The following is a 25,750-nucleotide window of genomic DNA, read 5'->3' as shown; positions in this document are numbered from 1 at the left end:
GGTTGGTAGATAATGTCACAAATATTAAGCAGTTGATCCAAAAGTTCAGAGTCCGTTGGTTTTGGGATCATCCTATAATTATCTCTCCTTAAATATAACCATCTAGAAGGAATACATATCCTTGGCTATGTCAGGAGCAGCATTAATTGGATTAAGTCCCCTTGAGTGAATTGAAAAGTTGAAGGCTCTGGTACTGTGTTTGGGGGAGCAGGAAAATGCAATGTGAGGATAAAACATGGACCGCTTTAAGTCACAGTAGGCATGCAGGGAACTTAGCAATGCTTCCCATTTAAAAGAAATAAACATTCAGTATTGTTTAAACTCAGCCTCAGAAATGCTCCTTTGAGCACTCTCACAGCGAACATACTCTTCACAGCCACAGGAAATCATTGCAGCAAAAATAGTTTTCAGTCTCAGCTAACGATTGCAATAGCCCAGCTATGTGCTTGCCCAGTTCAGTCAGACGGTGGGGATTAAAATGAAGAACAAGCTGCGTGATGGCAGTTCAAGCCTTCTCATCTCCAGAACCAAGGCCTGCACCTGTGGAGTTTGCATTAGGCTCAGTTTGGCTTTCAGCCCAAAGCCTGAGCCCAGAGGTCTGTCAGCCACTGCCAGGACTTGAGCAATGGGTGACTGAGAACAGCAAATCTGAAATTTTACTGAAGTGAATTTCCATGGGAAAAACTTCAGGAGTCTACAGTTTCTCTAAAAATAGTTTTCAGAGCCAGAAAGCCAGTTTCTTCACCTGCAGGCAATGTGGTGAGCCCATGGCTAGTTGCTAAATATAAGGGGTTTTTTAATGTTAACTGTTTTGAAGTGTGGCATTCTTACATTGCTGTTTGTGGCCCTGGCTGTAGCAAATCAGTGGCAAAAGCATCTCTGTAAATAACAGCTACAATTCTGGAAGCAAAATGGCTGTTATGTTTTTAACACTGTGCGTTTATTATGTTTCATGTTTGCTTGTCAGAAGTCAGTTGGATAACTTTGGATCCTTGCACACCATTGCTGGGCAGCAGACACTGGTTTGGCATTGGAGCCATAAGGGGGGTGTGTGCTTTCGGTGGGGAGGGCTGGGCACTGCCAGGGGCATGCTGCTAAGCTGGGGGCTCTGCAGGAGTGCCCGTGTTCACAGCCCAGCTGGCCAGTCTTCCTGCAAAACAAATGGAAGGGAAAACTGCAGGAGGAGAGAGGCTTTGTGCCTCTTCAGCCTTGTTCTTGGGAGAAGCGGCCCTTTTCCTGGGAGAGTGGCCATGCTGAGCTCATTCTGCTGGACAGCAGGTCCATGGGGAGGATGGCGTCTTTCTGACGCAGAGCATGAACGCCGTGTGGTAGGCTCTGTAAAATATGTATGTGTGTATATGGGGTAGGGTGGTGCTTTGCTTGCACGTTGCATGAACAATTCGTTTTTATTAGCTGAAGTTTAATTTCACATTTCAGAGCAGAAATTTGGAGGGAAATTTTAAGGACAAAATTCATCAGTGTGATGAAGGGAACCTGGTTAGATATATGCATGAAATTAGTGAAGTGCTTGCTCAAGTGTGCACTTAAATAGTTTTTGCTGAACTGAGCATGATGGGGTATACCAGATTAGTTGGTAGAGTCTCCAACTTTTCCGTCGTCTTAGTGTTCTGTGTCATGCTGAAGCTTCTTTAAAATTTCATTAGCAACTCAAAAGGGTTGAGAGATTAAGAAACTGTCCGTGCTCTGGATCAGGAATGCATTCGCGTGTTGAACAAGCAATCAGATCTGTTGCTGCACTCTTGAGGGGCTCTAGAGCATTCATTTTAAGATTACATTAGAAAAGAGTTCATTTTTTTGTTACTGAAGAGTCACTTAGCTTGACTCTTCATTGCAGTGTGTCACATCCATATTTGAAACACTGGCCTGGTAAGCACCAGCACAACCTGAAGGATTTGCCAGAAGGGCCATATGTAAACAGGTTTGATATCCCTCATTCTAAGCTTCAGCAGACCAGACGCAAGCCTGGTTCAGTCTGGAAGTCTTGTAGGCATGTTAGTGCAGGACTAAAGTGAACCTCATAAACTCTATTGCGAGCAGACAGATCAAGTCCTCCAGAATACTTGTTCCTTGAGCGCTTTCATCTGGGTTTGCTGGATTTAAATTAACCTAAAAAGTCTTTAAAGCAGCATGCTTTGTGTGTATGTGGGTCATTCAAATTTTGTGTCTCTATACAACTGACTGGAGGAGTGTTTCAAGTCTGAGGGCCAGAGCAAATTCTCACAAAACAGAGCAGCTTCAGCTGTCCTCATCTTTCAGTTAAATGTAAATTGATGTGCTGGTCGCCCACAATGGGGTGCTTCACCTAGTGGCCTCCATTGTATGGCTTTAATAGGGCAGCAAGTATTGCTGCAGGGAAAGGGGAACAAAAGATATCTTAGTACAGATCTTGTTTTGCCTTTCCTAGTCTGTTGGGCTCTGCTACTGCTGTTTTAGAAGAGTTTGTTACTTACCCTGGTGCAGACAACCAGCTGTGACCCAAAAAACTATCCCCAGTGACCTGGGGACGTTCAGCATGAGCTGATGATGCTTAAGAACAACCTTGAGCAGGATACCAGAAAGGGTACTAGAGAGGGTTTATGCCACTGGCCAGACATCTTCCCTTCCCTTGGGTCTGTGACTATTCAGACTGTGCTCAGGCTAAGGGCTTTTTCCAACTATGAGAGTTGGGACTATTACCTAGGACAAATTAAAGACCTCTCAATCAACTACCAGTTGGGAATGAGACTTGATAACCTCACACTTAAGAAAGATGTCGTTCTCTTCTATGATGTCCTGTGCAGAGAGAAATAACATTTTCCCTAAGTTCCCAAAATACTAAGGTGATTTGGACACTGGGCTATACTGTGAGTGGACGTGATTCCTACTTGTAACTGTTTCCCTGCACTTGCATCTCTTCATCAGCAGGCTGCAGTGAGACCCAAATAGAGGGATAAAGACGTATATACTGTAGATTGTGAATGATGGATTTCGTTAGAGTACTTGTTGCAAGAGAATTGAATTGAGTGTTCACCTTTGGAGGAATCTTGCTGGGCAAATCTACGTTGCATGAAATATATTTGTCTCATACCTTCTGGCCTTGTCTGTATGATTTTGAGTGCATAATGCAGCTTCACAACCTAGTTCCTGTCCCTTTCCTCCCTGTCCTTCATCCCAAATCATGGAGTATTTTCTGCTACATAAAACAGCTTCAGAAGAAGAGATGGTCCTACACATGGCGACTTGGTGGCTAACAAAGCGTTCAGGAGTGTGTGAAAGATGTGACAGAGGAGAAAACTGAACCTAGGTTTTCCAAAGCCTGGCAGATGTTCTTACTGCTGGGCTACCGAATAAAAGGGGCGACTGAGGGGGAGTGAGGACTGCTCATATACCAATAAAGCATCAACAGGGTTTTAGGTTACTGGCTCCCTGCAGCAAAGTAGGAAACCGGGCAGAGAACTGAGTGCTAATTCAATTCCCGGTGTGTTCAGAGGCATAGTGATCTATGTGTGACCTTGTGCAAAGGATTATTGGTGTATCTACCATTAAATTTCTGATAGCACGTAGCTGACAGCTACAGATAGGCTCCTTGCCTTCTTTTACTCTACAGCTGAAGCTGATGGGAACAACATCCCTTAATTTTGACCATTTGTTGTATGTATATTTCTTCTGACTGTAATGCCTCATAAATGTCACTCATTCTGTGAATGGTCTTAACTGTTGATTTAGTTTAATGTGGATTTTATAGATCTCAATATATGTTAATTTGTAGGTAACAAGCATCTAGTTACATCTTTGTCTTTTTTTTAATTTTATTTTATTTAAAAAGACAGTTACAAATGAAATATCTCCAGTTGTTAAGGTCATTGGTGTTAGCAGTTAATGTGCAACATTTACTAAAATGTTGAACATAGTTACTTAGCTAGTTAGACCAGATATATTCACTTACAGTATAATAATAAATACTTTAATAACTTAAAATTAATTTTTTTCCAGACCTTCTTGTGTTCATCTATTCGACCTTGGCCAGTGGATGTTTTGCTGTTAATTGCAGCAATAAACCATCTACAAGTAGCGGTAAAACAATGTGGGAAACTCCTTGGACTTCTTTGTATGGGATTGAGATTCCCATTAGGGTATTGAGCTGTCAGAATTTCCCTTTGAAGCCCACAGAAAAGCCCTGGTACAGAGCAGTGGAAAGTCCTTTGTAGCTCTGCTACCAACTGAGTTAGCTGATTAATGATGATAAACATGCTGGGGGCCAATTCCGACTTTGCTTTGTTTTGAATTTTTCTTTATTGCAGTTTAACCAAGCCAGAAGTTTGTTGAATAGCTTTTGTGGATGTTGTTTAGCAGGAATTTTTTCTACCAATACTACTTATTTTTTTAAGAAGTTAGCACTTTGACAAGCTTTATCACCTAGTTCTGAGCCTTGCTTTGTCTTCTGATGCTCAATCCAAGTAGACCTGTTTGGCAGGTTAGGGAAAAAGAGGAAAGAAGACCAATAGCATATATTATCATATACTTGTATGCATGTATCACCTTTGTAGCATTCGAACAGTTGGAGCAAGTTGATTGTCTTTGGCAGACCCAAATAGTATCTGGTGGCTCTTGGCTCTGAGGTTCTTCCGAAGCTCCAGGAATTCTCCTACAGGGCAATCCATGGCTTTAACGCAGATCTACGGCAGTGGCAGCACTTTGGGAGGTGGGTGGAAAGTTAGATGGGGAAATTGGTGTTTCTGAATTTGCTTGTTTCAGGAAAGGACCTTTTTATTTCCTCTGAGGTGATAGCTGCAGCAAATGCTGCAACCAGAGTCTTCCAGACGTCCATGCGGACTGGAAAATCCCTGAGAGCCACCATCTAAAACTTAACCATTAACATATTTCAAGTACTTTAGACTGCCTTTGAACTCCTCTGTGGAATATTGCATCTCCCAACAGCAAGCTACAAACGTCCTCAAATATGTTACAACTTTTGCTTGGAGAAATGTGAAATAAAGGTGGTATTGAGGGAATTTTTAAAACAAGAAAACTCTTTGTGAGGAATTTATCATAACTGCTCACACTTAGGAGTGAAAGAAGGGCACTGGGAGTGCTCAGCAGTGAGATTAGGTTAGACAGTTTTTCCCTCCTAGTATTTTTATTTTCAGTGACAGCCTTCAAACTTTCACTAGATGAGGTATGTAACCTTGAAGTTAAATGGCAGGTTTCCTAGCCGTAGGACCGGCTTAATGAGAAAATTGTTACCCAAATAAAACCTTCCTTCATATTGCTGTCCTTGCTGTTTTCTTCCATGTGCGTGATCTGAAGGTTTCTACCAGCATAACTAACATTTTGCCTCTGAGTATGCTATTTTTGCAGTACCTTGAGGAAACTGCCAGCATGAAAGCTGCAAGCTGTGTTGCTAGTGTGACTGAACCCTTGAAGGGATTGGTATTTGTATCATATCAATTGAGTAAATTAATCTCTGCAGTGCTGTAGAGGCTACAGGATAAGAGAGTTTCTGTTCAGCCTGAAGTATCACACTTTAAATCTCATTGATGTTCTTACGCTCTCCTTTACTCAACTTGTCAGAGGGTTATTTATGTATGACACAACTTTCTTTCTAAATACTTGTAAAAATAGCTTTGAAGAGGAGGGTTTGGATTAACCTTCTTTTACATAGGAGCATTTTCAGTTTTGAAACCATTCCAGTAATGTCTGAACACACTTCAATGCCAATTAACCATAAGCTAATAGTTTTGCCAGTGGAGAGAAAGTTTTAAGTGCTGTAAAATACGTAATTGAAGATGATTCACGCTGCAGTATTGCCTCACACTAAGGAAGCTAAGTCTCATCCTGCTATAAACGTTATGAATAGTACCTCACTGGTGTTTATGTCAAGCATGTTTGTGTAGTCACTTCAACCCTTGGAAAAAAAAACAGGAATTCCTCTAAGAATTCACACTGCATGAGGTTTTGATTTTATTTCCTTATACTTCCATTGACTATTCTTTCCTAAGCCAATAATGGGTCCAAAAGATAGGAAGATACTCTGTATGTCTTCTTTTATGGGGGAAGGGAGAAAGATGTAGAGGAGAGGATGATTTCATATTAAATCTCCTGCTGGTTTCTCTCTTATTTTCCATGACATCTTGATCCTAGCTTCTAGTTTGCCTCTATCTGAAAGGAAAAAACTATAACCCCAGCAATTATTTCATGTGTACTTGGGAAAATGTAGAATCATCTTTATCAAGGAAACTCTTCGGAAGCGGATGTGAATTGTGGATATATATCTGTGTCCAGCATATCTATCTGACACAAATGCACTCCCTAAAATCAAGAGTGAAGTGCTGGAATCTGCTAAGCGAATTTCCAGCTCATTGTGGATGATGCTTTTCATTACTAAAGACTGTATTTGATGTGCAGCACTGTAAATTAGTCACCTGTTGAAGGCTTAATAAAATTTCTTATTGTCATTGTCCTGGTGTCTAATAACAAGTGAACTTCCCTGCAATAGGCGTGCAAATTGTCCTCTGTCCTCCACTGTCCTGCTAGTTTTCATGAAACTTTTAAAAACTTAATTATCCTTGAAAATTTGTTTTTTCCTGTCGTGTTTAGGTGAAATTAGCCAGTATTTTCAGAGGGCTAATGGGAGGCCGGGAAAAGCAGGCAGATGAGCACAATGCTTGATAACAAATTTGTAGAAAACCAGGTCAAAATTTTGCTTCAACTTCTGTTAATGTGACCAGGGTGTGGTGGTTTGGCAGTACTATAAGAAATCATGTTTTGAACTGTAAAGTATGCAAACCTGGTATCCTGGAGTTAATCTCTTGTACCTTTTGCAGGTGGAGATTTACATTTTACCTTTATATATTTACCTATGGAGTACGGTTCCTGAAAAAGGTAGGCACTTATATTATTATGCTTTCATAACACATCACAGATTTGTTTGTAGTCTTGTATAGGTATAATATAAAGCACAGGCATAAAACTTATGTTCACAAAGAATAAAAATTAAAATTTAATTTGCATTCATAAAATGAGTTGCTACTGGCATTGGTAAGGAATATAAGTTCTTATCAATATTTAATGGGGTAAAAAAAAATAAATTGGTATAGCATCATGCCTAGTTCACTTTATTACTTTTCATTATAGGCATTAAGCTGGCAGTAAGGCTTACCAAAGTATTCATGTCAATTTCTGCATCATCCTTGTTTAAATGCCTCTGGCAGAGGTTGCTTTTTATTAACAAACAAAATCCATTAGTGTTTTTTAAAATGCTATTTTTTGCCCGTTCTTTGTCTGATATACTGTGGAAAGAAGTTTCCATGGAGTTTCCCATCAATTCTGTGTTTCTGGTGATTTAAGCAGAGAAGGGTATTGATAGCTTCTAAACACCCTGGCAGAGGTCTGTTAACCGTGCCGTAGACAGTAATATGGATTTATGGTGCAAATTATTTTTACAGTGTGACTAGTTCTCAGAGCTTTTGTGCAAGTTGGGCCATATTTGCGTAGTTCTGAGAGGTGAAATTAGGGGAATGTGTGGTCTCAGTGCATTCATGTAATCTTATCTTCTTCATTTTGGATAAAAATTTGACACGAGAAAATGTATCCTAAATGTTTCTGGTGCTTTGTAAGTATAAGTAGCTAATAAAAAAATCCTCATCCTATTCATGGTTGTAATTCTTGAGGCTGTCCCAGGTGCCAGGCAACCCTGTGCCAGCAGGACTGATGATGTGCCTGTGCAGAGAGGGGACATCAGAGCTCATTCTCAGCTATTTAGCAGTAGTCAGCCCCAGAGGAAGTGTGTGCAGCAGTCCTCCGAATGGACCAGAGCAGCATGTAATGTGCAACCTCTCCCTGCCTCCTTGAACACTTACGCTTTGCGTGTACTTCATCCATTAACATGCTGTATGGTCATGGTCTGATATTCTGTTTTCTGCCTGTGATTACATCCATGTCTGTGGTATGAAATACGAGAATAGTTTTAATAAGCAATTGTCACAACCTAAAAGGTGACTCGGCCTGCGGGTGTGTAGAGATGGTGACTGTGGGTTCATAGGATTCTATAATACACAAGGGCACGGAGGCTTTATCCTCTGAATTTCTCTATTATGGATTACCGCAAATACCACAAAAATCACCATTAGCCAGTATCACAAAATCACTGCTAGAAAGTATACCTATGATTAATAAAGCGAATCTGTCTCAGCACAAAGAAAGCGTCTGTTCTAGGAAAAACTCTGAATATCAGCATTTCTAAAGACTGAGAAGAATACAGTAAATGCATGCTTCATTACAAGCCATTGTGAGCTGTTTCTAAAGGCTGAGTTGACATGCAAAGTGCAGTATGTTGTCCTCCCAATTCAGCATATCACTGCAGTTTGAGGAGGGCTGGCTGACATAGCATGGTTGTTTGAACAAGGTATACCATTGCTTGCTTAACAGGCTTAACAAGGATCGGTTGTGTAATTTTGCTGTAATTTTAACTTTCAACATGTTTAATTTTTACAAAGAGAACTTGTTCATTATGTAATTGTGTATGTACTCATTTTTATACAGTGTTGTAAATGAGTCTCGCAACATTTTCTGGTATTGTCGTTATTCCGGTGTTCTCCTTCGTATACTGAGGTCTTTCACATGGGGATGTATGTAAATTAACAAAATTATGATTGTGATTGTATTTATATTTACCCCATCTCCCTAGTAACATTGTATAACTAAAAGAAGGTAGAGGCTTTTTGCTGTTTGTCAAACACCAAAGATTTTGCTGGGTCTACTTAGGGCGGAAATCTGGGTTTGCGAGGAATAAAATCCAGACCCTAAAATCTGGAGAGAGACACTTCTTTCAGAGCTTTGCTACAGTACCAAAATGGAAAATGCTTTTTAATTTGTCTTGGTTTTCTTAATGGAGTAGTTGCAAAGAAACATTTAATTGCTTCCTTAGGAAGCTAGTGAAAAAAAGTTAAGCATAATAAATTCTCTTAGAAATTTGATAGAAAGATCTTTCTGTCAAAAAGCTGTTTTGCCTGGAGAGAAGGTTCATTTCGTAGTCAGCGGTGTCTTGCTGTGCTAATGCTACAGTAGAGATCTGCATCCTTTCAGATAACAAGGTCTGGTTAAGACCATCCCTAAGATACATAGTCCGGAAGACTGATAAGCATGGTGAGTGAGCCCAGGTGCAACGGCAGTCCCAACGGGTGCAGTTCCATCACAGCAACACGTGCTGCCTTACTGGGAGAGGGTGAGAAAGAGTAAATACTACAGACGTTCCCGTTTTGAAGAATGGAATATGCCACCAGTGTAGCACCACATTGGAAATATTCACTTTGACTTTTAAAACCTAAGCCAATGCTTAGTTAGTACATAACTTTGGATAGTTGGATAAGATGTTTTGATACAGTATGTCTTTCAAACATCCAAATGTAATAAGAATATATTTTTAAAAGGGAAACTGCATTTTGGTGCTTTTCAAACAAGCAGAATCATTCAAGGTTGGTTGGTTTGCCCATTTCTGGATAGTTAAGATCCCTGATTTGAGAAAGCTGGTTTTGCCATCTTGAGTGGAAAGTGCTCCTTATTAGTTGGTCTTACAACTTTTACTCTCACAAGGTACTCCCTTTAGAAAAGTGAACCAACTCAATTGTACAAAAGGCTCTCCCTAAAACATTATGCCCAATGCATTGCCTCTTTTATAGTTTCTTTGTTGGCTCTTGAATCACCAGGCAACAAAATACTGGGACTTCTGTATTATTGTCCTTCCCTCCCGACTTGACCTAGTCTTCTTGCAACCTGCCACTTCTTTGCTTTGCTGTATATGTTGCTGACCTGATGGGTTTTTTGTTCACATTTGGCTTTCTTAAATGTTCCTTCCTTCGTTTGAGGGTGAAATTCATCTTTACCTACAAGACTGGCATGGAGCCTGTTAATTACTTAAGCATCACTTTGAGCTAGTTTTGAGGTCCTTTGCTTTGTGCTGGCCCTTTGCCTAGAGGTGAATTTCACCTTTTGGATTCTTTCTGAAAACACCTTTTCATAATGCCCACAGCACATGAATCATTGCTGCTTTGTCTTCTACTGTCACCTTCCCTGTTTGCTGTATAGAGCAATATTACTGCATCAGTGCAGTATCAGCAGAAGGGTGAATGTCTGTGTATCCTTGTGCCCACCAAACCGCCCGAGGAAGATCTAACCAGGATACTCTGGCAAACCATCATTCTTGCAAAGAATGTCATTAGGTCTTTGGTGGCTTGGTAGAGCTGACAAGCTTATCTGGCTTTTTGGGAAGATGTGCCCAAATTTAATAAGCAGTAATTGGTTAGCAGACTTATCAACTCTGGTTTAGTTCTGAAAGTGTGGTACTGTCAGCATGGCACACATGCTGACGTTGATTTATTTTTAGAATGGTAGTAACTAACTGCATTAAAGTTTTACATTTGCCTGGCTAGAGCATCTCGCAAGGAGAAAGAGGCCTGGGGTTTCAGCTTTGATTTTTCACTTCCCTACAGAAGCACGTGAAAGCTAATAAAACTGTCATTCGGAGCAATCATAGCTCTCTCTAAAATGCCGTGGCAAGCTTGTCTTTGTTACTGTCTGTGACTGCAGTTAATGGCTGATCTAGATAAAAGAAATTTCTGCTCCCAATAAAGCAACCTGTAAGTCTTTGTAGTAACAACTGCACTCATATGATATATCAGTTCTTTTGCTATGCTATAATGGCTGAGTACATTGCTGGAGATCTAGCAACTTTCTTCTCACTGAAAGCTGTGTCTGTTTATCGAACTGTTCTGTTGGGTTTTGCCTTTTTTTCCAGTGACAGATCTATGCTGTTAAGTCATAAATAAAATTAAAAAATCTTACTTTTGTTGAACAGTATTTTCAAAAAATCGCAATTCACAGGGAAAAAATGCCTGACATAAAGCTTCATCTTCAAAGTTTGCTCTGTTGCAACAGAACCTATCAACCTGTATGTTTTAAATAAGTTTGTGTCTTAGTGGTGTCTGCAGAACACTTAGATTGGGGCATTTTGCTGAATAAAGTTCACCATGAACTCAGGAGAATCCTTTAGGTTGGGAAGGCAGAGGATTGGCAGTAAGCTGTCCTGCATGTGGCTGTTTGTTGTAGGTCATGGTATCATGACCAAGCACTGATACTGTATATGACGGTTTTTAGCAATGTAAAACGCACAAAAACTTGTGCTTCCACCCTCTCTCCCTCCCTCTATCCATATGGACGTCTGCTTTCCACAGCCTCTGGATCATAAAACAGCTGCTTCACAGCACTCTCCCCCACCTTCTGCCAACTCCACCACTGAACTCTCAAGGCAGGAGACCTTTATGGAGTTTGCACTGGTCTTGCCCTCAGTGCCTCCTAACTCAAATGGGCTTATGTTGTCAACTTTGCCTTTGTTGTGATAACACGACTCATGAGGTGACATTGTATGAATGAACTTCTTTCTTATAACATGTACTGTTGATGGCATACACCATATCCAGCTGCTTTGATTGTTTCCCTTTTCTTGGGCCTAAAGAAACAGTAAAAGTGCAGCTTCTACCATTGGTGTCTGCCTGCTTCAGTTAGGAGGTGATTTTAACTGCACGGTGCAGGTGTGTGATTGGTACATCATACAAACATTTGCAATATCAAGGAAATACGTGCCCCTTTCAAGAGTTACAGTGAAGTGAGAGAATTAAGTCTTTGGTAAGAGAGTAGAGAAGGCAAGGCAGTTGCTTTCTGACTCACAAATGGACCACACATAGAGGAATAGCTCACAGCCTTCCAGATACTCAGTCAAACTATTGCATCATCTACAAAATGTGTCTTAATATGTACGCATGAGACACCAACAGACTTCAGTAAAATTTTTACCGTGGAGTTATTACTATTTAATTATCATATTAGACATTCCTCCCTTCCCCAGCTCTTGTGTGCCTTCAGCCTTTTTTTTTTTTTACTCTCCTTTGCATCAAAATAAGTAAATGAATATTACAGAGCTGCAAGGTTTAATTTTATTAGGGGTTTTGCTGTCATTGACTGTAACTAGTGAAGTAATTAATGACATTTCAATGTCAAAGCATCTCAAAGATGAAATTGTTTCCTTGGTCTTGGTTTCTTTTTTAAATGTTCCTTATAAATTTTTGCTTCTTCTTAAAGTCCTTTCTAACTTAACGCTTTCAATTGTAGCTATCTTATTTATATTACCAAGTGGTGTAATAGTGGGATGAGACTTTCTGCTTCCCAAAGAGTCTCTCATTGTTGAAGTGAAATGTGTGCTTGTCTCTGGTCTTCCAAACCAGAACTTTCAATTTGATGAAAATGAACTGTTAACTTTCTAGGTAATGAGTATAAAGCAGATGTTGGGAGATTGATGGGTTTGTCACTCCACCACAGCACCCCATAGCACTGTGTGTTTCAGGACATGCCCGGCTGTCAGGAGCACACTCTGCTCCAGGCTGAACTCCCATCTCCCACAGACTCCGTGGTGCAGGATGAGGAATTCAGGATTGGCTTGTTGCTTGCTTGCTGATCCTTCATGCTAAGCAGTACCTGTATAATGCTGTAGAATGAAAAACCTTTACAAACATCTGGAAGCAAAGCTTCCAGGTGATATATGGTGACTTTTCACATTCAGTTTCCTTCCTTTAATTGCCCATGCGAATTACAAACTCACAAAAGAGCATGAATTCCCTGCAGTAAGAGTCTTATGAAGTCTATATTGAGGCTTGGGAACCTGAAGTTGCATGTAGGTATCCTATTGGGAAAAGGACCATCGGCCTGGATAAACAAATAAGTTTTGACTTGCTCTGTTTCAAATTTAGTGTTGAAGTAAAGCTGATGATACGAGGATGCTGTGGCTGTGTTTAAAAAAATGCCAGGTGCAACAAGCTTGGTATGTATGCAGCTGATGGAGTGTCAGTTCTGCATCTCCCTTCCTAAGGATTCATCCCCTATACCAGAACTGTCTGCCACGTAATTGCACTGCTAGCGGTGCAGATAGATTGCAAAACAACAGGAGAGCCATACTGAAGTGTAAATTTGACTCCAAAAACCTACTCAAATAACATAAATTTATGGAAGGCAGCTAGAAACATGGCAGTGTAGTATGGAGGAAAAAAAACCCCAACAGGTAGAGCTCCAATTCCGCTGTTATGAAAGTTCCTCTTTCTTGAAACTATAGGATGTTTCAAAAGAAGAAAATGAAGTGCTTATCCTCATGTGTGCACTAACCTGTGAGCTAGCCAATTACTGTGTGACAGCAGGAGATGCTCTGTTAGTGGCCTGAAGTTTCTATGCGCACTTAGAGAGAACCTGGCTTCCTAATGCTTTTTTGTGAGTGAGGGTGCTTCATTCTGCTGCTCAGCTGAGTTGGCATGTTCTTTGCCTCTTTTTGGAATAAAATAGCAACAGTGATACATGCAGATGTTACAGCCCTGGGAGAGTAGTATAGCATTTGTAAATGCCATTTTGGATTGCTTATAGTCCAGAATTTTAGAGCCTAAAGTCAGACTACCTTCATTTCTGTCCTGGTTTCAGCTGGGATAGAGTTAATTTTCTTCCTAGTAGCTGGTACAGTGCTGTGTTTTGGATTTAGTGTGAGAATGATGTTGATAACACACTGATGTTTTAGTTGTTGCTAAGTAGTGCTTATCCTAAGTTAAGGATTTTTCAGTTTCCCATGCTCTGCCAGCAAGCAGGTGTGCAAGAAGCTGGGAGGGAGCGTAGCCGGGGCAGCTGACCTGAACTAGCCAAAGGAATATTCCATACCATGGAATGTCATGCCCAGTATATAAATGGGGGGGAGTTGGCCGGGAGGGGCAGATAGCTGCTCTGGCATCGGTCAGCGGGTGGTGAGCAATAGCATTGTGCATCACTGGAGGTTTTTTCTCTTTTTTTCTTTTTTCTTTCCCCTCTTCTTTTTTTGTTACATTCCTTTTCATTACTATTATTATTGTTATATTTCATTATTATTATTGTTAGTATTATATTTTAGTTATTAAACTGTTCTTATCTCAACCCATGAGTTTTACCTTTTTTCCTGATTCTCCTCCCCATCCCACTGGGAGCAGGGAGGAGTGAGGGAGCGACTGCATGGTGCTTAGCTGCTGGCTAGGGTTAAACCATGACAATTTCAAATACAAAAAAAGAACTTGTCACTTCACGGTGTGGTGACTGGTTTTTGACATCATTTCTGTATTACAGTTCACCTGTATCTCTTGATTACTGAGATTGTTAACCTTAGAGAAAGTAAACAGTTGTTGATATGCACAGCAACTTCATAGAATTGTTATATTTGGGGAAACAGGCATCTCTGCGATGAAGATTGTGAGTTCATAGCCCTGTGGGAAATAAGACTGGGACACAGGAACAATGGGATGTTTACCTGGAGTGGTGTCTCTTTTGCCATTCTGCTTTTGGAATTTTCCTGCTATTTATCTTTCTATCAATTTTGCAGCTATTTTGGTATTAAACTATTTAATAGCTTCACTGTATGCTGTGTCTTGCATCTCTTCTATCGCTGATACTTCATCTTCAGTTTTCTTCAGAACATCCAGAGGTCTGTTCTGGATGTGATGATATGTTCAGTTGTCATCAAATACATCTCCATTTATTTTAGCTGTTAAATAAAACAATTTTGGAAACACTAGCATACACTTCCTCCTCAAAGGAAATGTGTCTCAGTTTCTGGTCACTAAGCTGATGAGTTGGTGATGGCTTATTTTAGTCAGGTTCAGGACCTAATAAAATGCAACTGCTGTCACTGTTTGCTCTGGTTAGTCATGGTAAGATGTTTTGAAGGACCTCCAAGAGGCAGTGGACTCTTACTTTTGGCCAAAGTAATATTATAGCTCAGATGCTCAGATACTCAGAAAAGTAAGGAGTTGCTATTAGTGTAAATTCACTACAGCACTTCTATGTGCATTTATACCATTTAATCTTCTTTCCTTTAAATGGAAACTTTTCTTAAAAGACAAATGGATGAAAACCACACACTGCCGGTATTATCCCAAAGTTATTTCCAGAGTTGGAAAATTAAGGTTGAATTGAGTCATTCTTACTATTTTAAAAAGCAAGTATATGATTTCTCTATTACGGGAGATACATTTCATTGTACTCTCTTCACCTATTTCTTTCTCAGCCATATAGGGTCTCAGCAGGCTCATGGGATGCTCAGCATACATTCCCTACATTGACTCAATAAAGCAGCTTAATTCAGTCACAAATTACTTTGTCTAATAAACAAGGAAGCTTCTAATTTCACAGCTGTACATGAGGCTTTTTTGACACTGGTGCTGTTTTTTCTTAATTGTTCCCCTAAGAGCTGAGTTGTATCTCCATGGAGCAATGGAGGGCACAGGTTTGGTTGGTTACTTGTTTGTTTCTCACTTTTCCTGACCTGGTTTGTGTAGCCTGGCAAGGAATGATCTGACCTTGGAAAGCCCAATGAGTGAGATCACTGGTAGCTTTCTACCTGCTGTACAGGTAGTTTTCTGGCCTCTCTATCTCAAGAATGGCCATGGAAATCTCATGGATTATCTGAAGATGAGTAGTTGGGAGGAGGTAAAGCTTTATCCTTGCAGTTCTCTTGGAAAGGCTGGTTTGTCATAGCGGCCCATTTCCCCGTGGTCAGTTCTTCTGTTTTGTGCAGCCTAGGGCTTGTTGGCACTAGGATTGGCAGGACCGTTCTGGGGAGAAACTAAATTTTATATGATTTTATACAGTCTTTCCTTTCCCATATAGTCCTCAGCTACCTCTTACATCAATATTTTCTACTTATCTTTCTTTGTCAGATCACTACACTACTTCTCCCCACTTCTTAAACTAACTTTATTATTTTGGGGAGTGGATTTGGGAATCCTGTAAGTCTGCAGGTTTGACATGTTCCTGTGGACTACAGAAAGACTGCCTTGTTTCGTTCCTCTCTTGTTGCCGTCTTCTTACCGTTATCATTTTATCCAGTATCAACACATTTTCCCAAAGAAACAGGTAGCGATGACTTTGATTTAGTTCTCAGGGTCAAATGTGGTTCAGCAGTCTTGCATCAGGGTCTTTCATCTTTCTGGAGGTTATTTGTTCCTGTCAGTTCTCTAAAATATGAAGAGAATTTTATCTTTGTACATTGCAATTTCCAAAGTGCTAGTGAGAACAGGGTGCTTCTGGCTCCCTTACTGATACCATGCCCTGTCACCTGGCAGTTCAGTAAGACAGAGGGCAGCCTGGATTGTGATCGATCAGCTCTGGAGGTGCAGGGGAAGCAAGCCAGGGTGCAGCTGCTTTGGAGCCAGCTGGTCTTTCTCAGTTGTCCAGTGACTCTTCACTGTAGTCACACTACGGGAGATACACGTGGTAGCCTTTTCAAAGCCTTGTGCTGGTTGCAGTGTTCTATTGAATTGGTCTTTTGAAGTCATCCCACCACTGCTCTCATGACAGAGCAGTTGTGTTGTAGCAAAGGTGACTGCATCTGCAAAGAGCTGTTTGGATATTCAAGTGGAGCATGACCATGAATAGTTTTCTTTTCCTAATGTCACTGATTCTGTATAGATATTGCTGAAAAGGATTCTTTCGAGCTTGATGACAAGTTTCGAAGTTGACATTTTAACTGCTATACTTACTTGGGAAGCTGTGCTGTATTTGTGGTTACTGTGCACACTAAGTCATGATACTGTGAGGTCTGCAGTGGAATGAAGCTGCTAATAGCGAAGATCCCTGACTGTGCTTTCAAACAAGCTTATGTTGCTCCTTTAGTTGGCATTGGATTGAGAAATGAAGAAATAAATGGGAAATAATTTTGAAAATTATCCTGTTTGAAATGAAACCTGCAGTCATTCGGCTGTAAATGTTCTGCTCTGGGATTTGTGCATTGTTGCAGATTAGGTTGCAGGTAAATAAATATAAGTATATATTCTTACAGCATATAAAAGTATAACCAACCAGTATATAGTGCTGATACTGTGCTTCCTAAAAGCCCTGTGTTTTACAAGTATGATAGCTCAGAAATGTCCTGTTGAATAAAAGCCCTTGGACTTTGAGATCACTCTCACAGGATTCCTGTGTAGGGTCTTCCCCTCTGCTCTATCTGGACTGATCCCTTGCTTCTGATTCATGAGCAACACGCTATTTCTGAAAACAACAGATACAGAGGTGTCAAGTGCATTTACTTGGACTTCTGGATTTTCACTTGGCTCAGGATCATGAAATTACCTGTTCATAATTTCAAAACAAAGGTCATGCTGCATTTTAAATGGGGTTTTAGTTAGAATACTAATGATACTGTTCTGGAGGAAATAACAAAAAAGTTTGCAGAAATGAATAATTTGAAATTCTTCACATGAGTCTTTTGCAGTGCATAGAGAACATCCTTCATGGGGACTCTCGGCAACTACTGTCATTAGAAATAAAGAATAAATTTATTTTTCCTCACTATTGTATGGGAATCATAAGAGGACATAATTCATGCTTAAAGTACTGACAGCAACTCTTCCCACTGGAAGCTATCCTACACCAAAGATCACCTGTAATAGCCAAGTTCCCCAAGGCAGCAATTGGCAGCTGTGGCTTTTTTAACTTTTTGGATTAATGTTACTATAAAGATTCATCACAGGTTGGAATCAGTTTTGGTAGTTCTAAACGGTATTAAAAAAAATGTACTGCAAAACAGCAGCAGCTGCCAAACTGAAAAATAAATTGCTATATTGAAAATGTCCAATGCCCTAGACAGTTTTTGGTCTTTCTAGCAGTAGAACAGACTTGATTCTGTTGTAAAAGTTTCTCAGCTATTGGAAAGCTATTTACAGAACATGTTGCATGTTACTTATGTCATTTGGAGCAGAAAAAAATGAGCTGCATCAGAATGGTCAGTATTTCATTTATCATGTCCATCTCCTCTTGCTGTACCTGCTGCATCTACTTTTTCATGAAGCTAATGCTTCTGGATATTTTGCAGAACAGAATAATACAAGAAACACAGCATCTCGGAAATATTTACACCGCTGTTTGGAATATATCTGACCGTCTGATTCTTAGAATAAGACTACTTAAACCAGGCTGAATTCTTCTGGTTTTAACGCTGAGATACCAAAGCATAAGTTTGTGAAATATCTACCACCTTGGTTTAAACCAGAACTGACTCTAGAAAACAACAATGTGGCAAGAGATAGAAGCGGGAGGTTTGCTTCCAGAGCCCTTGCTGCTGCCCTCTGTCTCCTTCGTTCTTGAATTATTTGAAGCAGGCATTCAGTTGGGCACTTTTTCTAGTCTAGTGTGCATCTGTTGTGATGTTTCCTTCCCATGTTGTACCTGAAAAGTTATGTTATGTATTACTGAAACCTTGTAATTACTTTTGTTCAGCGAGCTTATCTGCCCGATACTGGATAAATATTCTCATTTAAATGAAGAATGTCAGAGGCCACTCTGGAGCCCTTTTAACACAATGTTGATATTTGATATTTTACTGTGCTATTAACAGAGGGATAATGTGATACGTATGCCACTCAGAGAGGAAATGAAGCCTGCCTTTGGCATATTGTACTTGCTGTAAAATTGATTTGGATTCTCCGGGGTTTTTGATTACTTTTTTTTTTTTTTTTAAGTCGGAAAACAAATTGCTGAGTATCTGTAAGTGGTGAAAATAGTTAAGCTAAAATAATTTTGGATGTTAAAATCCAAATCATACTCTTATTCCTTTCTGTGAAAGTAGGGCTGAGCATTAGGTGCTAAATAAAACAATTTCTAATTCACTGTGTGAGCAGGAAAGAGCACTCATGCCAGAGTCTCCTGAAGGATGCTGTTGTGATAAAGGGGAAATGCCATATTACATTTTTAAATAAGCATCATGAGTGGAAAAAGTTTCCAGTAAGACCAAAGTTAGATCCCATCTAATGGAAAAGGAATTTGTTTCAGATATCTCTTCAAAAGGCCATAAAAATTGTTGAGGGCATTTAGGAGAGATTAATAGAATGCTTTGGATGTCTGAGATACAAATCACGAGTCATGCTGTGAGAAAGATCAAAGTCAGTGGGGAAACTTAATTTTAAATAACTCCAACACTTCAGTGTACATCAACAAGGAAAATTAGTGCATTTTGGACGATGAGGATTCATAAGAGAAGTCCAGTCAGCATAGGAAATAATTTATTGTGTAAACTGTTGGAAGTTAAGGTAATAACTGGATTAGGCAAAAGAGGACAAAGCTAAACCGGCTGGCAGAATTTATTTGTGGCTGAAAGGAAACAGAAGGTTTTTGAAAGAAACAAGCAAAAGGAGAGCATCAGTGATATCCTAATTCAGTAATAAGACACTGATGGCAACAGGACTTTCAAATGTGGACAATGGGGACAAATTTGCCATAACCATGGGGAGGAAAAGCAACGCACTAATTTAAAAAATATATCTAGAGTTTAATTTCACTTCATCTGTTTGGAATCCAGCTGAGGGTATTTAATAACATCAGAGTAATAAGTTAATGCTCTGTAATCAGCAATTTGGAGAGTTAAGCTAGTACTGAGCCATACACAGCATCTTTACTACTTGTACATTACACTGTTGTTCAGGGCAGTGAAAGAGGGGCCACCAGACCTTGTGTCCCCCTGTGGGCTGGTTGCCAATTTTGACTTCAGCACAGTATTCATCTTCTTGGCAGCCCAGCTTTCCGAAAGATAAAAAATTTTCAGTGTCCTATACATAAAAATGGCAGATCTAGAGGAATTACTTCCCGAAGTGTTTTATTTGGGCAATTTTATGATAAAAATAGTTTTAATTCATCTGGAAACTAAGGTGGCTCATTCATACCTGTAGCAAAGTATTTAGCACAGCACTCCTCTGTTGCCAGGAGCTTTTCATGTTTTGCTATTCAGCTGAATGAAGCAGTCCTATTTTGCACAGCTAATTAAACCTGAGCAAAGAGTACACATTTGGATATAAGAGTAGGTTATTAATAATCTGACCAGTGCTTTGAGTTGCCATTATGGAGTTGAACTCACTATTGAGGCAGTGACTTGGAGCAGGATAGCTGTGTCCTCATTTAAGCTAGCATAACGTGTAGAACAATACGTATTTTTACACTATAAGGGCTTCGAGTCATAAAGCTGCTTCACTTTACCCTTAAAGTAGTAGGGAAAAGAAGCTTGCCAGTTAAATAAATATATTATCGGTGAGCATTTTTTTTTTTCATATTATATTCCCTTCCAGTGTTACCCCGCTACACCTCTCAGAGCTTTCTCATTTCTCCTGCCTATTGATGGTCTCGGCTACTGGCTATTGAACAATGACAGAAGTTAGCATGGGGAAATACTGCTTTAAGTTCAAATCTCATTCAGAGTTTTGCTTCTGTTTTTTAACTGCTATTATCTCACGTGTGACTTAAGGAGTTTCACCAGGGATTTTTGGTTTTTGTTTGTTGTTATCCCGTCCCCAAGATTTGTAGACTCAAGAAACTGAGGGAGAGCACTCTCTCCTCTTGCCCAGTTACTCTAGGTTTTTACTGTGCCCAAAATTTACTGTTTATGGTTTTATACTAAAACTTAATACAAATTTAGCAGTTATAAAACATAAGCATAGTTCCTCTGTTCTCATCTCTACCAGCCACTCCTATTGCTAGTTGTTTTAACAGAGCAGTTGCAGAAAAACACCACAAGTTATGTCTGAATAGATCCACCAGGAGGATGACACATGGAAACAACAGAAGGTTTGTATCTGTGCACTTCCTCAGTGGGAGGGGAAGGTGAAAAACAAAGGGGAAATGGACGTAAAATTTTATGTAGGTTTAGACATTTTTAAAGGTTTGGGAAATTATTTTGGCTGTCTTCCTTTGCTCTAGTGAAGTAAACGTTATCATGGCCACTGACTCAGAACTGAGCAGGAAAGAATTCCTTGCAAACTGTGTTTTTATATTAAAATTAATTAACATTCCCCCCCCCCCCCCGTCATTCTGTTAGAGGAAAATACAATATGAGAGAGATTTTCTCACTGGGCTTTTTCCAGGCAGTACTTAGTACTTGTGGCATTATTAAATACACCAAGAAGTAGTTCAGTAGTAAAGACACCTGCAGCCTGACAGGCGAGTTGTCCTGATGCAGTATATATGCACTAACCTCAGAAAAATGCAACGGTTGCAGAAGTGGGAGAGGAAGAGGCTACTTTAGTCTGTCCTTACTTGTTGTTGCTTAGGGTTATGCCTCATTTTAGTTATGCCTCACTCCAGTGACTGAAGTGCTTAAAAATGGGTCCCTATCTAGTGACTATCACACTGGTGTGGCTGGAGATGGGGTGCTTTCAGCCTGCCTGTTCCAGCAGCCTGTCTGAAGGAGCTCTGCTCCCTTGGTCATCAGGTGGGACTTGGTGGTATCTCGGTGTTTAGAAGCAGTCAGCTCTTCTGTCAAGGTTTTAGTGGCAGCACTGACAGTGAGAAGTTCACTGCCGAAAGGCTTCCTCACCAGCTGCCTGTAATGGCACCATCTGATTCAAACATGCTCTTGGCTCTCTGGGGATAAATCTTGGCCCTGTGAACTAGAGAAATCCTATATTTCCTATTAAAAATTCTGCAGTTGCAATAACTTTCTAATTTTCAGGCTGTCAGGGATGATTTTGAGACCTTACTGTGCCTATACAAAAGTACAGCAAAACACAGCAGTTGGAGGAGTGGAAGGTGGAGGGGGCTTTTGTTTGATTTTTATCTATACAACTTTTTTCCAGTAGGCAGTGTAGGTTCATAAAACCACAATCTTAAACATCTGGTTTTGTGTGTGAAATGGTACCTCGGTGCTCACTTAGTAAGGAGTTGTTGTTTTGTTATTATTAAAAATTGACTCTGTCTCCCTTTGTGGGCTGCATGCAGTTATGTTACATGTCAGTGAAGCAAGCTGTTATGGCACACAGTGAGTCCTACAAAGGAAAGCAGCTCCCTGGGGATTTCCAAAAGTCAGCGTCAGGAGTACAATGAAGGACATGGTAAACGCTTCCCATCGGCACATGGCATGGAAGTCAGCGGCTGGCCAAAGTCAGATAGATGCACTCTTCCGGCAGAGCAGCCACAGATAGGAGCTATAGTTATAGAAAGTAGATAGGTAATGATGAGTTTAATTATTAACCACTTTCCTGTATGCCTTTGAGTAACGGTAGTATCAGAGCACAGAGCGCTGGAAACCCTGGAGCTTTGTTGAAGCTTCATCCTGCAGGAAAACGAGGAGTACTCTGAAATCATGCAGCTCTGCAGTGATCTACCAGGGGTGAACTGCCCTATTTATTTTTTTAATAATTTGCTCTTGGGATTTTTGCTGGTCTCTTAAAGGTATAATTTTATACAGGTCACCCTCCTACCAAGGTATGGTTTGGCAAGTGTAAACCTCAGCACTCTCTCTTTACAAACTAATTCCAGACCTACATTTGCGTGTTGTCTGTTTTAATAACATAAATTCGTAAATACCCTTTTAGATGCAAATTCTAGGCTAACTGATGTGGTCTGGCTCTGTGATCAAAAAATACAAGGCTGATGGATTTACAGCTGCTTTGCTTCACCAAAGTGTTATCAGGCATCTGTAGTGCTCGGCTGAATATGTCCACTACTTTTTATGCACTCTCCTTACAGAGCTCTTCTTCAGATAGAGCGACTACAAAATACGTTGAGTAGTGTTGCTGGGAAACCTGTTACCTGCAAATGAATAGGAACTTTAGCCTGGCTTCTACAATATTTATATAGACCTTCAGCTGCTCTAAACTGTCATAGCACCACTGGCTGCCCAACTTGCTCATGACAAAACAGTCCTTGAAAATGTTACCATTACACATGAAGGCAAAAGTTTTAAAAAGTTTTGCTTACTACAAGGCAAGTAGCAGAGGAAGTGTCAGAGGAAGAAGGTACGCACATGAGAGCAAATATTTTTGCTGATGGGTGGCTGGTCAGAGCAGGGGGGAGGAGATGCTACAGCCACCAGCTTCTCCAGCTGGAGTGTTCTTCACTTCTGTTCAATGCATGTGATGCCTCAATATTAGGACCCTTCCAGATTCTCTAGGATTATCTGTTCCTTTTGCCATCTTCATTTTCCACATCATTTAGAAGTTGAAATTATGCGTTTTTCAGCACAAGATATAAACACCAGATCTCTGTACATCATATTTTTAAAGGGAACAGTGTATGTATGTGGTGCATGGAGCTTGCTCTGCCTTTCCGGAAATCATTTTATGTAAATAAATCCAAATTTGAATTCGTATTTTTTCTAAAAATATTTTTGTGCACACACATATATTTGCATTTGAAATGTCAAGTGCATCTTCCAGTGATTGTTGTTAATCTTGGCCTTTTCTGCATCCTTCTGTATATTTTATAGTTTCCGATTAGTAGAAGTATAATTTTTAATTATGTTTGGAAATCAGCAGTGCAGATTGCTGAGAGGAAAGGCTGAGCGCTCTTAGTTGCAAAAACATTTTTCCCCCTAACACCTTTTTTCTGCAGACACAAAGCACTAAGCTCTAGAGAAAAAAACAGTTCTGCAGAAACTTGTAACAGCTTGCTTAGTCACAATATATGAGAAGAGAACTTCAGGAGGTTCATTGGCAATGTGTCACATTGTCTTCACTTCTATTGTCAGCTGTGCCAAGAAATATGAGTGACTGCTTGGGTCTGTGAAGAATTGATGAAAATGCTATTCCTGGTGCGAGAAGCAACTGCATCCCAAACCAAATCACCAGTCACTGGAAGGAAGAACACACAGAAGTTGATGCAAAATAATAGCCATGGATTTTGTTGTTTTACTGAGTTCTCTTTGTTCCCAGCATGGTGTTTTGTCAGAACTTAGTGATTTTGTGGGTAAAGTATACTTAATTTTGATGTGTAGGTGACTAAACATCGGTGCCTGCAGAGAGTCAGTTTATTCCACAGTTCAACCTGCTGTAAACAGTACCAGCCAGTGCTGTTGGCATCATTTGCTGTTAAGGTTGTGCCCTCAATGCCTGTCACAGGTGGCCAGTAGAGACAGGAAACTGTCTGATGTATTTTTTAAATCAGTGAGACTTTAGTATGAGAAATGCTTAAGTAGTAGCAAAACAAATACAGCAATAGCAAGGGATGATGTTAACATGGTTCAGATCCTGTCTTATCCAGGGTAATTTTTTGGAGGATAACAAGAAAAAAACCACATTTCTAGGTAATCAGAGAAAGTTTCCAAGACATCATAAATCTGAAGTCCTTAGAGGCCAGGCAAACTTAGTGGAAGATGATAGAAACTTTGAAAAGCTGACTCAGAATGTTCTGGTTGTTCCTTTATAAATCATCTTCTAAAAGTAAAGGAAGATGAGGAAGAGTTTCATTTTCTTTCTGCTGGAGAGAAAGATGCTGCAAAATATTAATACTTGTGAAAAAAGAAAGGTCACTTTCTGTGACTTGTAAAACTGTGACTTGTTTTACAACAATTAATACCAGGGAGTTTTTCTGTAGTTAAGAGGAAAAAAAGTGTATTAGTTGGTACATTATATGCAGAAGCAAATGTTTTCATGGATATATACTCTCCTTAAAAGAGAAGGGCTGCAGTAGTCTACACTTATACTGATCTGCATTGAGCCAAGTAAGAAGGTAGGGAAGGACACCCAGGGTCACTGTGGAATTTGCATCAAAGAGATGAATTTATTGAAAAATCTCTTGGTTTTACCGTAAATGGGTGGAGTCATTTTTACACTAGAACATAGAGCCCCTGGCACGGGAACTACAGAAGGATGCTTTTTGTGCTGCCTGGTAATCTGACTTTCTTCCTAATGTCAGCAGCTATTCAGCATACGATGCTAAGAGGATGCAGGTGTTGTGGAAAGAAAAAGAAAGTAAGCAATTTAAGTAATTCCCCTCTAAGCGAGTGCTTATTCAACGAAATGGTGTACAAGAGGAATGCTTATTAATATATTGAAAAAGAAAAAAATTCTATAATCCCTAGCCATAATTGGGAAAAAAGTGAACACTGAGATACTATTTAATTTAAGCACATAGAAGATCAAATGCAAAAAAAACCCCCACAGCCCAACACCCCAAAACAACTGTTAATTATGAATAATTGTCCTTCTGCTGATGTTATGAAAGGTGCTGTTCACTAAGAGCCTGTAATTTTCAGTTCCTGGATATTAAAAAAGAGGTGGAAAGTGTTAAATATTTCTATGTTTTGCAGTCAACAGAAAGACTGTAGTCTCCTCCTCCCCTGCTCTTACAATTGAACTCTTAGGTAGATAAGCTGTAAAGCTCAGAATATGGCGAGGTGTTGGTCCACACAAGCAGGAGATGGTGTTCTGCCTGTGGTGGGAGAAGGCAGCTCCTGTTTAGGAAAAGAGTATGTGTATGTCACACGTCATACGTGTGTATCAGACAGCAAATGTTAGGTCTAGGGGTAAGAGCAAATTGCGCACAGCATTTGGGGGGCTAAGTAAACGCTAATCAAGAGGAAATCTTCTGGCCTCAGTTGTACCACTTGTTTCCATGAAGAGCTAGAACCTGGTCTAGCTTGATGAAAGTAGAGATACAAATGCCGTGAGACATCTTTGCCCATATCAGCTCAAAATGTCTGAGGTGGGTAGAACTTTGCCAAAAGTATGTATTATCTTGACTTTAATTAACAGTGCTAATTTCTGTTCCACTTAATATTGCTTGTAGCTGTCGGAGACAAATTATGTAAAGCTGTATCCAAATACATTAACCAAGCCAGATAAAATCTTGGCCTTTTGAGATTGCAGAGTAGTGAGCATACACACAGTGAATGCTCAGGATTTCTGTATTGTGCTGGTTTTGTTTTACAGGGTCAAAAGTT

The 25,750-nt window shown here is 40.0% G+C and overlaps 1 protein-coding gene across 3 annotated transcripts in view; it reads left to right on the top strand.

Annotated features, from left to right (window-relative positions):
• The window catches only part of CERS6 (ceramide synthase 6), a 129,775-nt gene that overhangs the window by 62,144 nt on the left and 41,881 nt on the right, over nt 1-25,750 (top strand). For all 3 annotated transcript variants that reach the window (XM_050900243.1, XM_050900244.1, XM_050900245.1), the window contains exon 4: nt 6,825-6,882. In XM_050900243.1, the coding sequence (XP_050756200.1) occupies nt 6,825-6,882 (58 nt within the window). The remainder of the gene's footprint in view (nt 1-6,824; nt 6,883-25,750) is intronic.

This window comes from Gymnogyps californianus, chromosome 7 (genome assembly GCF_018139145.2).
Source record: "Gymnogyps californianus isolate 813 chromosome 7, ASM1813914v2, whole genome shotgun sequence".
In the NCBI taxonomy this organism is placed as follows: domain Eukaryota; kingdom Metazoa; phylum Chordata; class Aves; order Accipitriformes; family Cathartidae; genus Gymnogyps; species Gymnogyps californianus.
Note: the sequence above shows the minus strand (reverse complement) of the source record. Positions and strands in the feature narration are given on the sequence as shown.